Source organism: Trichogramma pretiosum, unplaced genomic scaffold (assembly GCF_000599845.2).
Source record: "Trichogramma pretiosum strain Unisexual culture from Peru unplaced genomic scaffold, Tpre_2.0 scaffold108, whole genome shotgun sequence".
Taxonomy (NCBI): Eukaryota; Metazoa; Arthropoda; class Insecta; order Hymenoptera; family Trichogrammatidae; genus Trichogramma; species Trichogramma pretiosum.
In genome coordinates, this window is record NW_019641704.1 from 381182 (window position 1) to 405300 (window position 24119).

A 24119-nucleotide genomic window follows, 5' to 3' on the forward strand; every position below is an offset into this window, starting at 1 on the left:
CCCTCATATAGGAAGTTTTGTGATGGGATACATTTAGGCTTTCGTATATAATTATCGTAGGATATATTTAATGATATTTCTATATACTAGATCGAATTTTTGACACATTTTGGAATGTATGTGGGTGTATGCGGCTGTATGGCTGTGTAGAGTGATTCCTTGATAACGGTAGCACGTATCGTGACGGGGGAGGGCTTATTTTTTTCGTTATGACATAGGGACGAAGCCAGAAAAATTCATTTATCGATAAACGTAACGTTTTTTTTTCTATTTAAGAAAAAAAATTTTTTTTTTTTGCATTGTTTGTTTGAGATACCCGATAAAGCTGAGAGGCGCTTTCGTTTCGCTTTCGTAATTAGAAAGATGATATTAATATTTTCAAATTATTTTTAAGTTAAAAAAAAAGTATGAGGAAGCTACTTGCCAATACATTGGCAGCGGTTTTTTTTATTTTAAAGCTAATTAAATTGTCTGGAGGTTAAACCTATAAAATTTTGAATTTTTTCATTATTATTACTTTTTACAGCCCTTAAAAGAGCCAAAAAATGGCAAAAAAAAAATTTTTTTTCCGAAGTCCGCCATTTTATCAATTTTTAATTTTTTTGCAATTATTTAGGTTCAACCTCCAGCAAATGTCATCTAGTTTAAGAGGAACTTCGCATTTTTAGTTACGGGCTAAAACTGAAGGTGCTAGCTTGCCGCCCGTTGAGGTACCTTTTTTTAACACGACCTCCATCAAACGCTGCTAGGCGATAAATAATTCGATATTTTGGTCTGAAAAAATTTGTAATTGTAGTTAAATACATACTTTATATGTACCACAAAATTTGACTGCACTATTCACTTCCTTCCACGAAAAAAAAATCACGAAAAACACGTCATTTTTGAGGCGCTAGATGAGAGCCTCCCCTTAAACTAGGTCGAAGTATAATGGAAATAGAATTGGGCCCGGGGTACAGATTACGAGTGGGCCTCCGCTGAACCGAGCGTGAACGGGCTGGCGCTGAGAGAGATTTAATGGCCGCGTAATCGATTAACAGCTACTCACCCGCTGGAGTCTGAACTCTATTTCGGCGTCGGACCCACGTTCCCCAATCGGAAATTCTTTGGGCTCACAGCGCAATAGAACGGCACTAACTAACCGAATGTATATAAGGACTCGAATCACTTTTTGTGGGAAAAACACAATTACCATCGAGTGAATTTACTCGCGTTAATTATTAAATCAATTGCGTGCACACGTGCCAATTGCCGAAATAGCAGTCAGCTCTCAGTCGCGTCCTACGGCCCGCGAGCCGCTCCAAATTCTCTCTTTTTCCCCCTCTCAGCGTCAGTCGGCCGCACCCTGCTCGTCCTGCGGAAGGCAACATATTTGTCAGGCACGTCTGCCTCGATTCAATCTGCCTTTTACGTATGAATAATAGTAAAATAATTGATAAATAGTAATAAAAAGTATATTACATATTTGGGCCTTCGCCTCATGTGCGGGAGGGAGAGAGAGAGTAACGGATATATTATCCGTCACAAAATCTGTAACGTCAGATTCAAGATCTTCCGGGGCTAATTTAACAGTATCATCAAAAATTTCTAGAATCTCTGATTTTTGAAGATTTTCAAACCCTTTAACACCAATTTCACGTGAAACGCTGATTATTTCAGCGGCAACGGTTGAAGCGGGTTCCTCTATTTTCTGCACAATCTCAGACCATAATTATCTCCAACTGGCGTTTATGGTGGAATGTAAAATTTCGTCCCATGATTCTTTAGCGATTCGGATAGAATCAGCAATCGAAAATTTTTTCTAATAATTTTTAACAAAATTCAAATCATGTTCATCGTATTGGTTCACAGCCTGCAACATATTTTTTAAGACTCTTCGCCAATAATACGACTTAAAAGTCGAAATTACAGTTTGATCCATAAGTTGGATCAACAAGGTAGTGTTTGGAGGGGGAGAAACAAAATTTCTACGTTCGGATGAGCGTTAAGTAATTCAGTTGAATGATAAGAAGCATTATCAATTTAAAAAAATATATTATTCTTTATTTTGCTATAGTCAAAAAATGATATATTATTTATAATATTGTGGTTCGATAGTATAACTAAGTTGTAACTTATGTATGTACGAAAAAATATCAAGTGAGCTAAGATTACTATAAAATTCAAGTTCAAGTTATGTAAATACTCGAATATGTGGTGTAATCTACCAAAAAAATCTAGTTACCGCTGCTATTACGGTTAGTCAATTTTTTTACTATAGCGCTCTAGTAACCAATACTATTTGAAATTTTCAGTTTTGTTCCACCGCGCCGAGTTTAACGCCTTTCGAACGTCGAGGGTGACGACGACCGTCACCACTCCAGTACTTACGGCGGCCCCTCGTGCCTCCGACCGCCTCACGGGCCGCGGTGACGGACTCGATGGCGTCGATGGTCGATCTTCCTCTCCAAAATCCGTGCTGATGATTTGAGAGGCCATCTGGGGCCTCCGTTTACACCTCCAGGCGTTTGCATATAATCCTCTCGAGGATCTTGTCCGCCGTGTCGAGCATACACAGCGAACACGGGAAAAATCACGCCAACTGTCGCAGGCCAGCGAACATTCACCCTTCTATTCGGCTGTACTGAGAGTTTAGCACTCACAAGCTAATGCGGCACCACACTGCGCGCGTATGGTGCAGCAACTCCCACCAAAAAAAAACACCGGTTTTAGGCACTGAGAGTATAACTAGTAAGAGGCACAGCTATTCACGTCTGTAGCAGAACACTCCGAACTCGGAATCCAGTGTAAGGAGGCTGTAAAGCTTTTAGAATCCTACAATCTTTTAGTGAAGCATGAGAACAATCCTTCAGTTCTTTGAAAACAAATATACCAGGATTTCTATGTCTCGATTCAAGGTTGGCTCATTTTAGAGGTCATTTGAAGGTCAAATAATTGGAAAAGGGTAAAAAATCTGAAAAAATTCATACATGGGTTTTTGAGGATGCCGAATCCAAATCCGAGGTCGGATGTCCTTTAAGAGGTCAATTTCAAGGTCACTTGAAGGTCAAACTACAAGAATTCAATGAAAATATCCGAAAAAATCACCCTCATGTTTTGAGGGTCGCTCATTCTAAATCAGAGGTCATTTTGACTGTATCCGGCCTTGTAAAGGTCATTTGAAGGTCATTTTAGGGTCAGGTCACGAAAAAAGCTTAAAAAAATCTGAAAATACTCATTCAGAGGTTTTTAAGGATGCTGAACTCAAATCTGAAGTCAGATGACCTCTATGAAGTCACCTTCAAGGTCATTTAAACTTTAAATTAATACAAGGAAGTAAAAAATTAAGAAAATATTTTTAATTTTGCATGCGTTTTTACTTTTTTTTCGCAACGCATCTTTTTTTTCTTCAAACGAACGGCGTAATGGTTTTCGTTTGCGTTTTTTGCCTTTCTCATTTTGACTCTCTCTCTCTCTTCAACATCCAGCAGTAATCAATCAGCCATCATCAAAACATCCTATCTACCTAATTGATACCGCTGCTCCATACTTTTCATGTCTTGATAGAATCGTTCTTCATGCTCGTCACTGAAATCACCACAGTTATCTGGAAACTCATCTGAATGGTTATGTAAGAAATGCAGTTTATAAGACATATTACATTTTATTTCACCGGCATCAAACTTATCGAGGCAGCAGGTAAAGACTAGAAGAAAAAAAGAGTGTCAGAATGAGAGTAAGTTAACAGAACCGCATATTTCTCCATATCAATATCACGAACGAAAACGGTGCATTAATATGAAAAAATATGCCGATTTGTCAATTCACTCCCCATGCCGATCTACCTTGCTCATCTCTACTTTGTCATAATGATATACTTATAGTGAATTTATTTTTACACTCTCAGACATTGTTTCACAAAATTTTAAAATTCATTCGTTTTAATCGAAGAAAAATCCATTGATGAAGAATTTTTCAAATTTTGTGACCCAATTCTATAGTAAAAAATAAAATAGCCTATATTATATTCACATATAAAGAAGTCCTATAAAAAATTTACCTGAAGCTATGTCAACAAAATTAAGGTAAATTTTATAATAACGGAAGTAAAAATTGATTGTTAAAAAATAAAGAGATTTTTTTGGTTGCTTTACTGCGGGGAAATAGCTTAGAAAAAATGTATTATATTTATTGAGTAGGGAAAAAAGCAGCTCTATTCCAGAATGTGAGCTCGCTAAATGTCTCAGACTAAATAATTAATTCAGTTTTAAAAAACTAAGCACAACTTTCTTCCAATATTTTATCGCATTAAATAAATTTAACATTGAAATGACCTTGAAGGTGACTTCATAGAGGTCATCTGACTTCAGATTTGAGTTCAGCATCCTTAAAAACCTGAAAATGAGTATTATCAGATTTTTTTAAGCTTTTTTCGTGATCTGACCCTAAAATAACCTTCAAATGACCTTTACAAGGCCAGATTCAGTCAAAATGACCTCTAATTTAGAATGAGCGACCCTCAAAACAAAAGGGTGATTTTTTCGGATATTTTCATTGAATTCTTGTAGTTTGACCTTCACATGACCTTGAAAGTGACCTCCTGAAGGTCATCCGACCTCGGATTTGGATTCTGCATCATCAGAAACCCATTTATGAATTTTTTCAGATTTTTTACCTTTTTCCTATTATTTGACCTTCAAATGACCTCTAAAATGGGCCAACCTTGAAAAACTGACCCCGGATTCGGATTCAGCGACCCCAAAAACATAAAGTCCACTAGGTCCGGTCGGTGGATTTGAAAATTTTTTTTTTTTGTAGAGCTGTGTAATCTGTCATTACTGATATCTGAGACGAAAAATCCTGAGGGAAGTCGAAGAGACTCGCCGTAAACTTATCCCGGTATTGTTGCCCTTCAAAGAATATCTTCTTTTGAAGGAAAAATGAATTCCCAACAAAATGAAAGGCAATGAAGTTCCCCAGTCCACCTCATCATGGTTTTACAATTGTTCTACGTAAATACTGCTAAGGGAAGAGTGGTAAATAGAAAGATCCCTAATTTAAGACAAAGATATTTTTATTTTTATCAGGCTAAAACCGACAAGTCCAGCTGGCTGCAAAGTTGTAGTACTTTAACTTTTTCAAGTCTTGAATTCTTTTTTAAAAAATAACACTCCAGCACAATTGGTATATAATGTGTGGGGGTTTTCCTTAATAAGTGTGTCTCGTCTGTTCATATAAACTACCGAAAAAAAATGGTTTTTTGACTAAAAATTTTTTTTCAAAGTCGATTTTCTACCTTGTCCTGTCGACCGAGGGTTCCCATAGCACCAGCAATCGTGCACTTTTTCTCTGAACCTTCAAAAAACGCGCTGCCGCGATTTCTATATAGCCCCTATATTTCTAAAATGACAAATTTATACCGAGTAGCGATATAAAAATTCCCTCATTTTTTACTCGAAAACTATTTCACATGCGCTAAATATTAACTAAAAAGTACAATTTGGAGTGTAAAAATGTATTTGAATTCGTTTAGAGAATACGTGTGAATTTTTTCAGAATTTTTGCAAAAAATCAAATTTTCGATTATTTTTCACCTTATTACCTCTAAGGGATCACGATAAACATGATCAGAGGTAATCACGACTATCAAAGTATCTCAGGAAATTTTTATGAAACTTATAATGTATGTGCGCGCTCGCGCAACACTTGCTTTTTGAGTATGAAAACGATCATTATTTCGGTCATACGTCAATAACATAGATGTTGCACTGACCGCTGCTCCGCTGGCAATGCCGCGCGACGCCAGCTGTGCCGGCTTTTATAGCAAAGTTTTTTCTCTAAAATGTCTCCGCATCAGCGCAGGTGATATGCGCGTGCGAATAACTTGACCGTGCCGACCTGGTGCACCGAGTCCCCGTTCTGGCACCTGTTGAAACTTCTTCGGGGAATTTTTTTGTTCTCCTGTTCTCGCGGATGAGTTTGTGGCGAATAACTTGACCGTGCCGACCTGGTGCACTATGTGCCCGTTTTGGCCCCTGTTAAAACATCTTCAGGGAATTTTTTTGTTTTCGGGTTCTCGTGGATGAGTTCATTTGGGGAACGCTTCGACCCGTCCACTTTTGTGATGCGTGGCACTTTTTTATGATGTACTCTATAACATACCAAAAGCGCGTCAAGATTGGTGACATACGTGCGGACGAAAATTGAAAAATGTATTATTTTGACCCATATATTTTATATTATTTTATCAAAATTATTCATTTTAATATTACTGACCAAAGGGCTTTCTTTCATTATAACTTTTTCCTTTCTTTTATTTGTTGATTCTAATAAAAATTCATTTATCCCATATTCGAAAACAATATATCAAACTAGACTTTCGAACAAGAAAAAAATTTACATTAGATTATTATTTATCTTGAAGTAATGTAAAAAAAAAGAAATTAATTCAATACTAATTTCAATATTACTGACCAAAGGGCTTTTTTTCAATATAACCTTTTTCATTCTTTCATTTGTTGCTTCTAATAAAGATTCATTAATCCCATATTCGAAAACAATATATCAAACTAGACTTTCGAACAAGAAAAAAATGTACATTTGAAAATTATTATTTATCTTAAAGTAATGTAAAAGAAAAAGAAATTAATGTTTATGAATTAAAAGCAGACAAGTTAGTTATTTAAGTATATAATTACAGATAAGTCAAGTGAACGGGTACAATGATCTTTAGTATTTGTCTATTCTGTGAAAGATTTTCGTCGCTAAAATGAAAATTAAAAAATTTATAATAAAAAAAGAATCGAAAATTAAAGTATAAAGATTGTTGTTCTTAGGCCATGGAAATTTTAAATGCAAAAGCATGAAAATTAAGGATTAATATTAAAATTTTTTGTTTCGGATGATAAAATATGTTTTTGCAGGTTTTTTTACAACAAAAAATATGTCTGGGGTTCCTATTATTATTAAAATTCATCCAGGATACATATATATTGACTTGTAATTTTTAAGTCCTTGTCAACATGATTTTGATAATATTTAATCAATATTTAATCAATGATCCTTTAGGTCTCAAAATTTTTATAATTAAATTCTTTTCCACTTAAGTATAGCAGATTTTTTATTTAGTTATTTTTTTAATCTACTAATCTCCAAATTTCTCATAGACCTATTTCAACGTACAAACTAATGCCCTTTTAGAAAGTCACTGTACTATATTTAAGACGAGAAGGAGAGATGATGTTTCGTTAAGTTAAATCTATCAAGTTCTTGGGTCATTTTGTATTCAATGAATCATGACCAATCACATAGTATATCGATAAACATGATTCTATTATATTCTATTATGTCTCAACATTTAAAATTGTTCAAAATTTAAATATTTCATAAATATGTCTTATAATATTCTTACTCCTCCAATATTTCTTAAAATTTCTTTGAAACAATCTGAGACCGAGCGAGCGTTAGCGAGCGAGGAACGACGCTAGTAATATATTAAACCGTGTCAAGATCAGTGATATACATTCGGACGAAAAATTAAGGCGACATATACACCTTGAACTTGAAAAATTTTTTTTTTTTTAATATTATTGAGTAGGATTTTTTCCACCCTTTCCCTGAATTTTTAACTGGGATACAGCTGTTACCGTGAGCCTTTTTCGTGTAATTTATATGTTGAATTTTTTCTTCTTTTGTGTTTTTTGACGTTTTACATTTTAGCAAAATGCACCTCACTTGTCGTAACAGAGCAAACCGTAGAAGCTACAGCATCAGAATCGCGTAAATATCAATTGCCATGAACGCAACCTCGGGTGAAGTGATCGAACTCATATATCACTTTTAATGAGTATATTTATAACATAAATATAGAAAAAAACATAAAACGAAAAAAAATTATGCTTAAGGGGTCGAACGGTCTCGCTTGAGTTTGCGTTTGTGCCCATTGATGTTCTGAAGAAATATACCGGACCCTGGTGCTGTAGCTTCAACGGCTAGGTTTGTATGTTATGACACGACGATTTTGCAAAACGTAAAACGCCAAACAATGCAAAAGTAAAAACAATTTAACACGTAAAGTTTATAATAAAGGCTCACAGAAACAGTTGTATCTCAGTGAATAATCAAAATTGATAAATGCATTGGAAAGAGGAGCAAAAAGTCCTAATTGAAAATAAAAAAATTCCTTTCCAATTTTAAGCCCCTTTGGTTCTTTAATTGCTTTCGATCAATGTAAAAAAATTTCTCCTACATTTCACATTAATTTTTCTGTTTTCAGTGGTATTGTTAGATACGACAATAGAGGGAAGCTTAAAATGGACCAAGTTTCCTTTCGGCAAACAAGCAAATACACCAGGAGTAAGTACTTTTATAAAATGTTAATATTAATTATGTTTAACTAATTTCTTCTTCATACAATAAGATCATAAAGGATTTTCTCCACTCAATGATTTTTTAAAAATGCTGCAATTCGGTGATTTTTTTGTGGAAGCCGCAAAAAACATCAATTAATGAAGCATCTCCTTAGCTAGGGAACAGTAGGGTGGTTTGACATGTGAGCTAAGCTAGCAAAACGGCATATTTATCCGCATTAATGACTTTTCTATAGATGATACTTTCAGTAGGCCTAACACTGTAATATGTGGTGTTTGTATGTAATGGCACTATCTCGGTTCAAGACATTGATCAGGAGAAATAAGTTATTTCGCCAACTTACTTGACATGCCAACACCCCCTGCTTCCCCCTACTTGAAAAAATATGTCATCAATTTTCATTACATAATAGCGGAAGCGTCGTAAATTTACAAAAAATCTATTTCATAACTTGAAGAGACTGCCCTAATATGACACGTCACCTAATGTGGTATAATTTTTTATTGAAAACTACCAACGTCTAAATACTAATTTTGTAAAAAGAAATTATCGTGAAGTATGTTTAAAAAAATACAGGCGAATGAAAAAACATAGCCTCTTTCTTACACTATTATGATTCTGAAATTTAACGTTTTCAACGAGCTTATCACGTCATAACACGTCATGTCCCATATTAATAGAAAGTAGAAGTTTAGATCTTACCGAAATATAAATAACAGTTGACATAATATTGATATCTCGTAAAACTTTTTTATTATTAACCCATTAAGTCCGGTACGGACACATTTTTGATATTTTTTGAACCGATGTACTTAGACTGAAAATGGGTTCTGGAGAACTTGCTGGTAAGCATTTTTAATAAAAAATTTAATGAACTTTCCGAATTTGGTGTCAGATTTTTAATACAACAAACGGGTCAGAAGTTATGGATGGTTTTATAAAAAAAAGACGTAATTTCGTAAAAAAAATTTTTTTTTGGATTTTTACATAAAAATTGTTTAAATCCTAGCGTTTTAGGTACTAATAAAGCATGCCACACGGCCTTCTACTCGACTGCCGAGTATTACCCGAGACCGTGTGCAGGGTACGCCAACACTACCTAATTTTCGCTTCGACACTACACTGCGACCCTACTCGCTCTTACTCTCGAACTCGGGTCCCTCCGCCGCGCTCGGATGAAGCGCGCTGGGCGTCGCCGAGGAGACGAGGTGCACGAGACCAACTGGGTGGTCTGTGCTTCGCCACTCAGCTAACCACGCCAGCTGCACGCTGCAAGGACAAAGTCCAGCGCGTGCGCTAGCCTACCACTACGTCGCCACTCAGCTAATTCACCAAACACACCGGGTAGAATAGTGCAGCTCTTTCAAGCGCACCAGGTCGACCCTTGATCAACTCAACACTCAAATCCGAACACACAATCACGCGAGTAATCTCAAGCGCACAACACACTCACACAATACTATACCAAACCAACCCTTACGCTTTCTAACTGTCGTCGCTGTTGAATGAGATGTTCTCTCTTGAGCTGCTAGGACTTGAATGTCGATCAGCGCGCTCGATCTCAGCGCTCTCTCGTCGCTCGTGATCGCTCGCCGCTGCTCGTGCCGCCGAGCTCGCAAACCGACGCTCCTGACTCACTTCGACGTGATCGGAGCTCAACCGCTGCGCACAAGCCGGCGCGCCTCGCGGCGCAGCTCGGCTCGCTCGCTCTCTCTCGCACTCACAGCATGCATTGCCAGCGCGCCCAAGTCGCAGCTGGCGCATGCATACACACACATACTAGCAAAACTCGCGCGCTCCAAGCCGCAGCGAGTTCGCACACACGCACACACACACACACACACACGTCTCCTTCTGGCGCGCTAAGAGCCGCAGCCAACATCGATGAGGCTACGACGCGGCCACCGCGTCGCAAGCATCTATGTGCCCTTATCTTAAAGTTATGATGATTCCAATTAGTGAAATATGATTTTAGTTATACAAAATGGCGATTAAAAAAAGAAAATATTTGAGAAGATTTCTGGAATTTTTAACTCAAAAACGATGGATTCGTAGGATTGGTCGAAGGACTTTTCAATCAGTAAAATTTTTTCCTGAATTTTAAAAAGTTTTGACCATTCCATTTTTTCGATTTAAGCCTCTAGCTCAATCTAGAACATCAAATCGAATAAAATAAAATTCTGAGGACATTCCTGAAGACAACTGATGGGACAATAAAATCTTTTACGATCTATATAATGCTCTAGATTGACCTAAGAGGCTTCAATCGAAAAACGAAACACACAAAATTTTTAAAAATTTGACAAATAATTCAGAAAAAAGATTTTCAAATTTTTCACCGAAAACATCGGTTTCCAGGAACCTTTTTCGTTAAAAATAGCGTTTTTCAGCTCTAGGAGCTATCAACTGTAGTTTAAAAATCTAGAAAATTTTAAGCTAATGTATTTTGATTGAAAACATATGAAAAAAAATTTTTTCCAAATTTTTTAAGGCTCCGATCGCCCTAAAAAATAATTTTCATTCAAAAAAGGGTTTTTGGCTTCATAAAATATTTTAGGTAATCTGAGAAAATCTGAAAAAATTAATGTTGTTTTTTGAAGAGATTAAAGAAAAAAAATTTCGCGTTTTACATCGGTTTATATCGCTATATCTGGACTTCCGAAATTTTCAATGATTTCATCTGAAGGCCTGAAGCTCTTGAAAAATCTGAAAAAATTCAAAGTTGCTAGGATTGCAGAAAAGTACCTTCATGAATTTTTTCTGATATTTTAATCAAGAAGGAGGGAGGGGGTCTATAATTTTGGTTTTGGGGCCTTTCTACGATGTACTATAACATACCAAAAGTGTGTTCAGATCGGTGACATACGTGCTCACGGTTTTGTAAAATATTATTATGATCCAAATGTATTTATACATGCACTTATTCGTATTCTGATTTATTTTTGCAGTGGGTAGAAGAATCATTCACTAATTTTGACAAAGGAATAAATTGGAGAAGTTACGTAGTATGTGACGTAGCTTATAATAATGTTAATAATTGGCTATGGACTCCGTTTATTGAACGAGGCCCAGCTAATCGTATGTACATAGAAATTAAATTTACAGTTCGAGACTGTTCCTTGTTTCCAGGAAATGCTCTCAGCTGTAAAGAAACGTTTAGTTTGTTATACTATGAATTCGATGCTGCTACAAAAGAGCCTCCTCCGTGGGAACCAGATAGCTATAAGCTAATCGGTAAGTTTTTTTTATGGTTATTACTATTGTTACGTGGGAAGGGGTTAAATAAAAAGGCGAAATAACTAATTAGGCTCAAAATATATCAGAGGGGAGGGGCCGTTCTCGCAAGGTGTCTCCTCGTCGCTTGATGTACTGATACTGCCGCCGCTGATGAGCTATGCTTATGACTCTCATTGTAGTGCGCCGCGTCATTGGTGGGGCCTTGTCGTCCCACGTGACACTATATAATATAAATATATATTATGTTTTGACATTCGAGAATTATTAATAATCTTTATAAATTAGTTTATTTTTATCATATGCGTTTGTCATAAAAACTGGTAATGAAATGTTACCATAGAAGAACCTACGGTATTCAAACTAACAAGGAGTACCCGATCACGGAATGATTGTCACTATCTGTGTCCAAATTTGATGTTTAAATAGGCAATATTCAAGTTATTAACGAGTTCATGACAGATTAACATACCTGCATTTTGCGAGCATTAAGAAAAAACGTAAAGAAAATGCGTCGATGGATTTTACCTCACAAATATCTGCCTGTATGTAAATCGGCTAAGCCATAGTTAGCGTGAAAAATTTTTGATGTGATTTTTTCTTCAATTATGTCCGTTTGAAGAGTACATTGAAAAATGAAAATCTTGAAAGTTTCAGCTCTCTAGGTCCAAACCTATTGGATTTTCAGTGCCTTGAGGTTAAATTTTTTTCTGGTGATAAGATCGTAATAAAAAAATTATAGCTACTTAATAAAAAGAAAACGTAAAAATTTTCTCAAAAAATCAAGTTTTTGACTTTTTTTCGCCATATTACCGTTGAGGAATCACAATATAAATATGATCAGGGGTAATCACAACTATTAAAGTATCTCGGGGAAATTTTATGAAATTTTCGAACAACTTTTAAATTTTTGTTTTGTGTACTTTTACTCTATACTCAATATTTTTCGAGTAAAGAATGAGTGATATTTTATATGAATATGAGTTATTTTCTATTTTAAGGAGTGGTTCGAAAATCTTTCCTTTAAAAAAAGCATGTGAAGTCGTTTTATTCGTCACCTCATGGGTCGAGGAGTAACTGCGCCTCGCTTCATGATTGGTCGAATCTCGCGTCAGTCGTTCAAATATTTATTTTAGTAAGAAAACTTAAATTTGGCGTTTGCTAAAATGTTTATATTTGTAAGTCATCAGTTATTTCAATTTCATGTTTGTCATTTTCACTTGATTAGTTGACGCGCGCGAGCGCGCACATACATTAAAAGTTTCATAAAAATTCCCTGAGATACTTTGATAGTCGTGATTACCTCTGATCATGTTTATCGTGATTCCTTAGAGGTAATAAAGTAAAAAAAAATCGAAAATTTGATTTTTTTGCAAAAATTATTACTTTTTCTTTTGTTTAAGTAGCTATAACATTTTTATTACGCAAAAAATCGTGCTCAGTTTCTGAATGAATTTTACATCGAAATAGGTCCGTGCAAAGTTTTTCAAAGACCTGAAACTGCAAAAAAAATTTTGCTGCGAAAACCAACAAAAAAATCAAGCATTTTTGTTTTTAATGGGTCAAAAAACCATTGTTACTTTTGATAAACAATATTTTTGTCTTAACGAAATGATGGCTTGAATGAAAAAATCGACTTTCAAATTCCTTTATTTTCTATGTCATAAGCTATTCAGTTTAAGTGGACATTCCCATTGCAAATTGTAAAAAAAATCACTTTTTAAATTTTTTTTTTTTTTTTGAAAACTATAATTTTTATTCATTCCGGACCTTTGGGGTATTGTTTCTTACATATTAAACTACAAAAAAAAATTTTTTATGGGACTTAAGACCCATTTTGTTGACTATAGACGGAATTTGCTGAAATCCGTGTTTCGGCTCTTGGTCTTTACGTTTAACGTCTCGTTTTAATCGTTACAACTTTCTCTAGAAGACAAACCTCTATAAAATTGATATTTTCAATTTTTACGATTTTGGCACGAGTTTTTCTTTAAAAAATCCTCTGTTCGGTGCTTATAGGGATGAATTCACCCCTATAAAAAAAATTAGGGATGATTTTTTCAACTTTTTAGAGGTTTGTCTTCTAGAGAAAGTTGTAACGATTAAAACGAGACGTTAAACGTAAAGATCGAACGAGTAGTTTTTTCGCAATCGCTGTCAAGAGCTGAAAAAAAGTAGTTATAAGAAAAACGCGTCCGAAGTTTTGCTCTGTACATATCGAGCACGCTAGACGCTTCGTGTAATCGGGCATAACTTTTTTTCCTTTATGAATTTCGTTCTAAAATTTTAACAGGATATTTTTGTAATGTTAAAGAACATTTTAACGTAAAAAAAATGTATCGATTTTTTTTCATTTTTAATGGGAATGTCCCCTTAAGAAAAAAAGTTTACAGAACATGAAAGTCTTAGAATTATTCAAGGAACACCCTCAAATTTTTTTCAGAATTTTCCGAAATAATTTTCACATTTCTGGAAAGTACGGAAAATCCGGTTTTCTAAAATCACTTCCAAAAATTCTGAAATAATTCAGGCATGTTTTTTAATTAATTCTAAGAATTTTTGTTCCATAAACTTCTTTTCTAAAATCAATGTTTTATCAGATGAAAAATATTTTTTGTTAACATCGCAAAAATTATTGATAAATTTTTATGAGCAGTAAGGCTGTTCGCCGCGCTCGTCATATCGAGGAGTGCCCGTCGCGCTCCATCTGGCAAGTATGACAAGAACTAAGTGACGACACGCCGCTACTCATATACAGCGCATAAATTTCCGCCAACTTTCTTTTCACTCTCATTCGAATTTCATAAAAAATATCGAGAATCTGAAAAGATCATCAGATTCCTTGAAAAAATCCTATCGAAATGAGGTAATAAAATTTTCGAAAGATTCACTACTTTCGATGTAAACAACAGTATGAAGTTGAGAAGCATGAAAAGTGGTCTAACAAAAAATGTTCACACCTAAAAAGTAGTCACACCTCGTACGCATTGTATGTGTGTGTGTGTATATTAGACTGGAAGCAAAAAAAATTTTTTTTTTAATTTCCGATTTAAATTAATTTTTTCCGCTTCTTTACAGCAATATTCAAATGGCTCTGTAGCCGTCAATTTTTAAGCAAATCCAAATTCAATCCCGTCAAATTAAAGGTCTTTTTAAGACCTTTAATCTGCTTTTTTCAAAGTTTTGATTGCTTCTTCCCACGGACATACGTTCTCTATAATGATTTGATTTAAAAAAATTAAGTAAAAGAGATAACAAGTTAAGAATATACGACTTACCTCGAAATATGGTACAACTTTGATCCTAAAGACTTCAGGCAAATGTTCTTGTTCCTTGAAAAGATCGAAAACTTCTTCAACGTCATCCACGGGGACAAATGCCAAGGCACACATCATCCTTGATGCCGTGCGTACGGAGTCATCCTTTGGATTTTTGTAGGCGCTCTGAAGTCCAACCTGGAAAAGTATAAAAGTAATAAAAGTGAGTTGATGAAAAAGAACGAAAGAAAAAATAAAAAATCGTACTTCACAAAGAAAGCGATACACGCTTTGACAGAGATGAAACAGGTATAGATGAACATTTCCTCCGAACTCTGCTGCTGCGTTTATGATGGCCAGTTCGAAGTCCGACATAATACGAGGCGGTTGACGAAGTTGGATTCCGAATTCGCGTCCGCGGTCACTGATGATTTGGAAAATTTTTGCGTAGGCAATCTGCTCCTTTCCTTCCATCAGAGCATACACGAGAGGCAATGCTATAGTCTGCTCGACTCCTTTGTGCACTTGGTTGACGGAACCCATCACAGCAAACATCTGAAAAAAAATAGATGGCACGGTGCTGAAGGTACCATCAACGTACCAAAGGGGAGATCTGAAAAGAACTTTTAAATTTTCACGTGTGCTGAATATTATTATTCGGCCACATGTAAGAGTAAAATCATCGTCTTCAAAAGAATCATATAAAAGAAAAATATCACCCATCTTCGTCCTTCGGAACTTATCAGGCACGCTTTCCAGGTCCTCGATGTTTACCGGGTTCAACGGCATTTCCTTGAGGCGCTCCCTCTGCAGTTGCTTCCTGACGTTCATCCGATCAGGAAGCTGAGCCGTCGCATTAACCTCGATGGTGGCGCTTCGGGATGTTCTCGTGCTTCACGCTTCAGGTCCGATAGTAGTTTCAAAGCCTCCACTTCTTCTGGGTTAGGTGCATGGTTCGGCTCGTGAGACTCCGCGTCACCTCCTGACTTCACGATGATGTCATCCCCATTGTGAATGATAGTTATTTTAGCAGCACACTGTGGTTTTCTCTGACATCTCCAATAACTTGTTGAACCTGAGAGGGGGTGAGCGAGCGCGAGAAAGATAGACAGAGAGCGCGAGAAAGATAGACAGAGAGCGCGAGAGATATAGAAAGAGAGCGCGAGAAAGATAGACTGAGAGACTTACCTTTTCGAGAATGACGGAGGTATAAAAATCCATCGTAGTGAAGATACGTGGTGCCGCCTTTGTGGATAAGCTCAGCCGTTGGTGGTTGTTCAGCCATCACAAAATTTTAACACAAATTTTACGCAACGGAAAACACAAACGGAGGCGTAACGTAAAATTTAAACGAAGTACCATAATTCAAATTAACCGCGACAAAATAATTTAAATAGACCGCGAGATGATTAACCGTGACCGATCGTCGCGAAATCGTACCGTAAGTGACGGGGTAAGTACGCCGATAAACAAACATAGTTACGTACATATACATATGTATACATATGTAGACATATATATATGTACGCATGTACATGTACGTGTACATACGCTGCAGCTATGCATTTTTCATTATTAGACTTTTGGGGTTGGGCAAATTAACTTTGGATATTTATTTTGTTGGACATCAGATAATTGGATCTTTTGTACCTTTGGACTTTTTTTTGAATTTTGGGTTTTGGACATTTTGGCATTGGAACTTTTGTTTTGGAGATTTTGTCTCCCTACCGATAATTCTAGCGATTTTTTTCCATTTTTTAGCAATATTCAAATGGCTCTACAGCAGTTATTTTTGAAGCAATCAAAACTTTGAAAAAAGCAAATTAAAGGTCTTTTTAAGACCTTTAAAGGTCTCTTAAGACCTTTTAGTTGACAAGTTTGAATTTGGATTTGCTTAAAAATTGACGGCTACAGAGCCATTTGAATATTGCTGTAATGAAGCGGAAAAAATTAATTTAAATCGAATTTAAAAACCTTCAAGCGACTGGCGGCACGGGTTATCTCAATATATATGAGCTAAAATTTTGCACAGACTATTTTTTTGGTACATAGATCACTTTTCCATTTGGTCCGGGTAAAATAAAAAAAAAATTTTTTTTGTTTCCAGTCTAGTGTATATTGTATGAATGCGTATGTACTCGCTGTCGCGTATATTTCGCAAATATTGATGATTCTCCTGGAAGTTGCGATGACACTGGATGAATATCATCCTGGGCAGTTCGCTTGACGCACTAGGTAGGAATTCGAACTCGGTAAAGGCTTACTTCGGGTACTCACGATGTTACCATGAGAATATTATTCCTGGTGGCTTGCTTGGTTAACACGGTCGGAATATTTTGAAATGGTTCCAAATCTCATTTCAAAGCCTATTACATAGCTTCCTCTCTAAGGAAACACATTGAAATATAAGATTGTGTTATTATTTATCATTGAATTAAAAACTACAACTAACTGTTCAGAACAATTTTATAAAATATATACATATTTATACGGTTTACGTAAAATATAACTCGATGATTCGAGTTTACGTCGAGTAAAACTCGAAAAATCGGGTACTCACACGGCCCTATTAATTTGCCGAATTTGGGTAAATAGCAACGTTTTTTTGCTACCCCATAAAGGAAGCTATGCGATAGACTAAAAAATGAGATTTGTAACCAGAAGTCATCGAAAAATTTAGGTTACATATGGGTAAAAACACGAATAATGCCCCATCACCACGCGCGGGCAGCGAAAACGGCCGAATTGCTCAGTTTTTAACTCGCTTGCAAAGGGTTAAATAAAATTCAGAAAAATAAACCAACATAAGTTTTCGATAGGTTTTTACCTCAGCTTTTTACTTGTGAGGTTGAAAATGCAAAAATATGCCTCCATAACCTCACAAAATTGACTTGAAGATAAAACACCCTGTAACTTCCAGAGTTCAACTCCGATTGACTTTTTGACTAGCTACATCGAAAGAACTTGCGTTTTACATAAGAAATGACTTAAAAAAGAGGCTTTTTCGGTTTTATCAAGCGGTGAAGAGAGAAAGAGCGCGCGGTCAGCCGCAGCCTATTTTTTCGCTACACTTTACGTTTCTTTATCTATCACGCGTTATACGCTCACCACAAAAATAAAAAAATACATTTTTTTTGTGTATTTTTTCTCATCTTTCCAATAGTGCAATTAATTTTTAAAAATGTGACTTTTTCGAACAAATAAATTAAGGGCAGTCATACACCAATTCACTCCTCTTTGTCATTTTTTTGATATAAACCACAGTTTTATGTCAATTTTCATTTTCATCATAAAATTGACATCTTTGAGCCCTAAAAAATGTGAAAAAAATTGCAGAATAGGCCTTTTCATCTAAACGTAGTTCATTTTTGCTATTTTAGCCTTTTGGTACTGTGCGCAAGGTTCAGATCAGAGTTTTTGGGTTGGGAGATCCTGATAGGTCTCAAAATCTTCAGAAAAGTATCCTTTATGGGCTGAGTTTTGTGGAATTTCGATTAGAGTTATAAAAAAGTTTGTATGCCAAAATATGTGAAAAAAACAAGATATAAAAAAAAGTTATCAATTTTTTTGAGCACACATTGAATAATAGAACTGATATGAAAGTCTAAGTCAAAATTCTACAAAACTCAGCCCATAAAGGATACTTTTCTGAAGATTTTGGACCTATCAGGAACTCCCAACCCAAAAACTCTGATCTGAACCTTGCCCACAGTGCCAAAAGGCTAAAATAGCAAAAATGAGCTACGTTTAGATGCAAAGGCCTCTTCTGCAATTCTTTTCACATTTTTTAGGGCTCAAAGATGTCAATTTTATGTTGAAAATGCAGATTGACATAAAACTGCGGTTTAAATAAAAAAAATGACAAAGTGTAGTGAATTGGTGTATGACTCCCCTTAACTTTTTTCATTAATAGTTTCATTATTTTCGTTTTATTCGCGAAACAAAGCTATTTTTCCTCAAACTAATCGCACGGTTGGAAAGATGAAGAAAAAATACACAAAAACCATGTATTTATTCCATTTTTATGGCGAAAGGCTAACGCGTGAAAGATGAAGAAACGTAAAGTGTAGCAAAAAAACAGGCCGTGGCGCTCGAAAACGGCCGACCGCGCGCTCTTTCCCTCTTCACTGCTCGAGAAAACCTAAAAAGTCCCTTTTTAGAGTCAGTTCTTGTGTCAAATCGCGAGATCTTTCGATTTAGCTAGTCAGAAAGTCAATTGGAGTTGAACTCTGGAAGTTACGGCGTGTTTTATCTCAAAGTCTCTTTTTAGAGGTTAAAGAGGCATATTTTTGCTTATTTTTTCTTTTATATCATACATCGTGAGCCTACCGTTTAAAGGGCTTATAAACCTTTAAATTCATAATACTCTTTATCGAATCTCTTAATAGGATTTTTCCTCCTCTTTCCATTAGATTTTTCGAAACTCCAAGATTTTGATTTTGCACTGAGGTACAGCTGTTTCTGTGAGCCTTTATTCTATACTTTACGTGTACAATTTTTTTCTTCTTTTGCCTTTTCTGGTGAGTAGTGTTTTTAGTCATCTGTCGTAACTTTCAGAGTGTACCTGTGGAGCTTTAACACCAGGGTCGCGTACACTTCTTTTGAACATCAACGTCACGTACACTATCACGGGTGAGACGATTGAACTCATAATAGTTCATCCTTAAAAAATAGTTTTATGATTCAAAATTCGAAAAAACGAAAAATGAAAAAAAAATCTGAGCTTAATTGTTTATGCAGAGCAATCTGGGTCTTGATCTTCTCACCCGTGGTAGTGGCCGTATGCATTGATGTTCTGAAGAAGTGTATGTGACCCTGATGCTAAAGCTTCATAGGTACTCTCTGGAAGTTACGATAGATGACTACTCGATAGAAAATGCAAAAGAAAAAAAATATTGACATGCAAAGTATACGACAAAGGCTCACGGAAACAGCTGTATTTCAGTGCGAAATCAAAATTTTGGATTTTTGAAAAATGCAATAAAAATGGAAGGAAAAATCCTACTGAGAAATTCAATCAAAAATATTTTGATTTTAAGGTGTATATGGTTGATTCTCCCGAAATCTGCTTTTTCGGGTATGGAAAACGAAAAAATGGTGAAAATTTTTTTGTCATATTGAACGGCGCGAACTAGTTTACCCTTTTTTAAACCATAAAATATGAATAATTATTGAATCTGGGGCTTTGAGATTTCGTTTTACGAAAACTATGTCCGATTTTATGCTTAAAATCGACTATTTTCGGTTACGGAGGTGACACACACGGAGGTGACAAATCGCTGCTTTGATCAACTATGTAAGAAAAATAAGAAACGCACAAAATTTTCCGCTCAACCCGAAATTTGGTCATGAAAAACGAGTCTTTTGACGGGGTGAGCGGTTAAAAAGAATGATCATAGCTCGAGATATTCATGTCCACGGAGGTGACCGTTTTTTTGACACACGTGAATTTTTCAATAGAATAATTATCGCAGCATTGATAAAATGTAAAATTTGAACCCGCAACCTACACCAATCGAAAGCTTGGCTATAATACTTGACATTTACGTATCTAGCGACATCAAAAATGAGTTAGCGACCCAAAGCAGGCGGTATGTTTGAAATTATTCAGAAGCATGATTAAAATCCGAGACATTTTTCAATTGCGTGGGAAATTTTTTTAAAACATTTTTCAAAGCCCTATAATAGACTTAAACTTTACTCTGGATGTATAGAAGCTGGTCTCATATTTATTATAGGGTCAGGTGCTAATGAGAATGCATGGTACATGCAAATAGAGTTGATTTTGAGATGTAGACATGCCACGGAGGTGACATTTGGCATGTATATCTTCACGGCAAATTTAACTGACCCTAAAAAATTGAAATATTTATGTCCTATCATGAAGAATACAACAATATTGAATGAATGACCGAGCCAGTTTTGGCTCATCTTCACTAGTTTAAGAATATGGCATAAAGACATGCAAAAAGCAGATTTCAGGAGAATCAACCATATAAGCCCTTGAACAACAAGAATATTTTTGAGGTATATACCGCGTCCATTAGAATGTATATTTCCTTATGTTCACTCGTAACTTTTTTTGGACACTTGCTTCTGGAAAAAATTGAATAATAGAGCTTCATGGATCAACTTACAGCTTCATTTCACAAAACACACTTTGAAAACCTCAGTTGATCATATATACTAGCGAATTACCTCGCTCGCTCGCGCTCGCTCGGTATAGTCACGGTTTTGTAAGAATTTTTGAGAAAGCCAGAAATATGAAATAGGTTTCCACAAGGTATATACCAGGTATATAGAATGTATATACCTTGTAAATACAAGGTATTTATTATATACCTTATAAATACAAGGTATTTATAATATATATACCTTGTAAATATAAGGTATTTATAATATATATACCTTGTAAATATATAATGAATTTATTTTTTTTTTTTAGTCATCGGTTTTCCAGATTTTTTGGGGAGGCCAGAATTTTTAGCGCGAGACTTATTCAACGCGTAATATATAGATGACATTTTGCATGAGAAATTTTCTCAGCTTTTTGATGGTGTACTCATGTGTTTCAGAAATTTTAATTTTTTCTGGAAAATTTTAAAAATAATCTTTAACATTAAATATTCCCAAAAACCCATATTTAAGATTCTTGAAAACAGTCTAGATAGAAAGCTGAAAAAATGTCCCACATAAATGCATGCTTTCCAGAGAGTACAGTTTACTTCTATTAGCTGAAGTACAGCGATGAAAATGTATAAACGTGACTTTTCGGCCCAAGCGCCAGCTACATAAGCACGCAGTACCCCGTGCGGCGCAGAATCTCTACACTCTACAATCACAACTACACCCAACTACAAAAAAAGAAACTTGCTTTTCTCAGTTTAACAATTATCATTGAAAATATTATTCTGAATGAATACTTCATGCAAAATTAATTATTTTACGTTGTTTTACCATACTAGGTCGTATTGCTGCAAATGAAGGTCGATTTAATAGTAATACTGAAGTTATAATCAACACGGAAATAAAATCAATACCGGTCACGAAGAAAGGAGTCTATTTCGCTTTCAGAGATCAAGGCGCTTGCATTTCATTATTAGCAATTAAAGTATACTACATTAGTTGTCCAGAAATATCAATTAATTTTGCAAGATTTCCAGCAACACCGACAGGACGTGAAGTTGCATTAATTGAGCAAACACTAGGTACATGTGTAATAAATGCTGTTAAGATAGAGCAACCGACATTTTTATGCAAAGGTGATGGTAAATGGTACCTTCCCAATGGAGGATGTCATTGCAAACCCGGGTATCAAGCTGATATCAAAAAACAGGAATGTAAAGAATGTCCTATAGGTAAATTTAAATATGAACCTGGAGATCATATATGTGAATCTTGTCCAGCTCATAGTAAAGCACCTGATTACGCATTCACAGAATGTAGATGTGACACTGGTTATTATCGTGCTTCAAAAGATCCTAAAAATATGCCATGCACCCGTAAGTATTACAACCGAAATATTTATTTATTTATTAACTTGTCTATTTTCTACATACCGAAAATTCAAACTTTCCGAGTAAGAGTCGTACTTAATTTTTATAACTCTAGAAACCCATGAATGTCCATCGATTAGAACTTATGACTGATCCTAAGCCTATAAGAAATCGGTCGAAAATTATATTTTTTATAAGAAAAATTGAGAATCACAAAATTTCTGTGCGCATTCATCATTTTCGGTGACACTGTACTATTATTTACGTCAGTTGTGCAGAGTAACGCTTACCGAACGGGCTTGTATTTTTAGTCTGTGCACACCTTAGTGACTGGATGGAGATCAGGTAACTGTGTACACTAGACCGGACCGCGTTTACATCGATGTTTAAATATTGCTTGTATACTAGCAGATTCTTAAAAGATAGGTCTTCACATAAAAAAAGCCACACCTGTGAAGTCCAAAAAGTGACGGAAACTGGTGTCAATAGACTCTTGGAATATAAAAACGTGGTTCTAAAATTTAGCAAAATCGCTCCCAAAATTTCAATCACATTATAGATAGCTACTTTGCTTTGAGGGTAAAATATGTACTGACAAGAAGTTTTCTTACGTAATTTTGCGTGTAAAATCAAATTCTACAGTCTGTTTTGTCCTACGGCTTTTGTTTAAAAAAATTGACTTTTTTTCGTCTTTTCGAGCATTCAAAAATGAGCAAAAAATCTAGACAATTTTTTGACACTACCAAAATTTAGGATTTTTTTAACAAAACCAACGGTATATCTGCCTATATGTATACAGGGTGTGACAAAAGTATGGACACAAAAAAAATCAAAAACCTTAAACCAGACGTATTTTTTGACGAGGAATCTAATGGTGACCTTCAATTTGACCTATAACATAACCTTCAAGCTCCAGTGAACAAAAAATCGATTTTTTATTCAAGGTCGTTTTAAAGCGTTACAGACGTAAATAAAAACCCCGTTTTAACCGGAAATTAAGTTCGATTAAGGGCTTTTTTTCTAACTGTACCGTTTTCAAAATGACTGAAAGAAAAACCGCTGCCAATTTATTGGCAAGGAGCTTCTTCCAAAGATGGTTTTAACTAATTGTTGAAAAAAAAAATAAAATAACATTTATATCCTGCCTTGTAACTGAGAAAGAGCGAAGATTACTTTTAGGAATGAAGGGAAAGGCTTGTTTTCATATTTTGTTATGGTCTCAGCATCAAAAAAAAACATTTTCTGAAAATTATTTTGAAAAAAAAAATTTAAAAAGATAAAAAAAGATAGACCAAGTGTGTTAAGAATTTCATTTGTTAATGATAAATTAAGGGGGGGGCAGGGTCTTGTTCGATGGTTTTCGAGCTGCATTTTAATAATTTTTTTTGAGCACATAGTAAAATGAATTTATCTGTAAATTATATACATTATAAATGGTTATTTGAAGAACATTCAGTTAAATTTTCATCGTAAAATAGTGAAAAATAAGCTAACTCCAGCAGAACTGAAAAAAAAAGATTGATTGCCGTGGACACTGTAACTGAAAATCTACTCGTTCGATTCTTTCCAAATTTTTCTCACTATTTATCTACATAAATTATGAGGTCATGACGTCGAGATATTTCGATTAAAATGATTTTTGAGTTTTTGGCATCATTTTGAAGTGAAAAAAATGACTTTTTTAACACTGCGTGCGCGAAACACGGGTTTTCTAACCTTAAAGCGTCAGAAAACCCTAGTTTCTCGCAAGCAGAGTTAAAAAATATCGTTTGCAACTAGTCCG

General features: G+C 35.3%; 1 protein-coding gene across 2 annotated transcripts in view; it reads left to right on the plus strand.

Moving 5' to 3' along the window:
• Positions 1-24119, plus strand: part of LOC106656589 (ephrin type-B receptor 1-B) — a 78828-nt gene that overhangs the window by 22649 nt on the left and 32060 nt on the right. For both annotated transcript variants that reach the window (XM_014377652.2, XM_014377653.2), the window contains exons 3-5: positions 8255-8334; positions 11298-11583; positions 21806-22342. In XM_014377652.2, coding sequence (XP_014233138.1) covers positions 8255-8334; positions 11298-11583; positions 21806-22342 — 903 coding nt within the window. The remainder of the gene's footprint in view (positions 1-8254; positions 8335-11297; positions 11584-21805; positions 22343-24119) is intronic.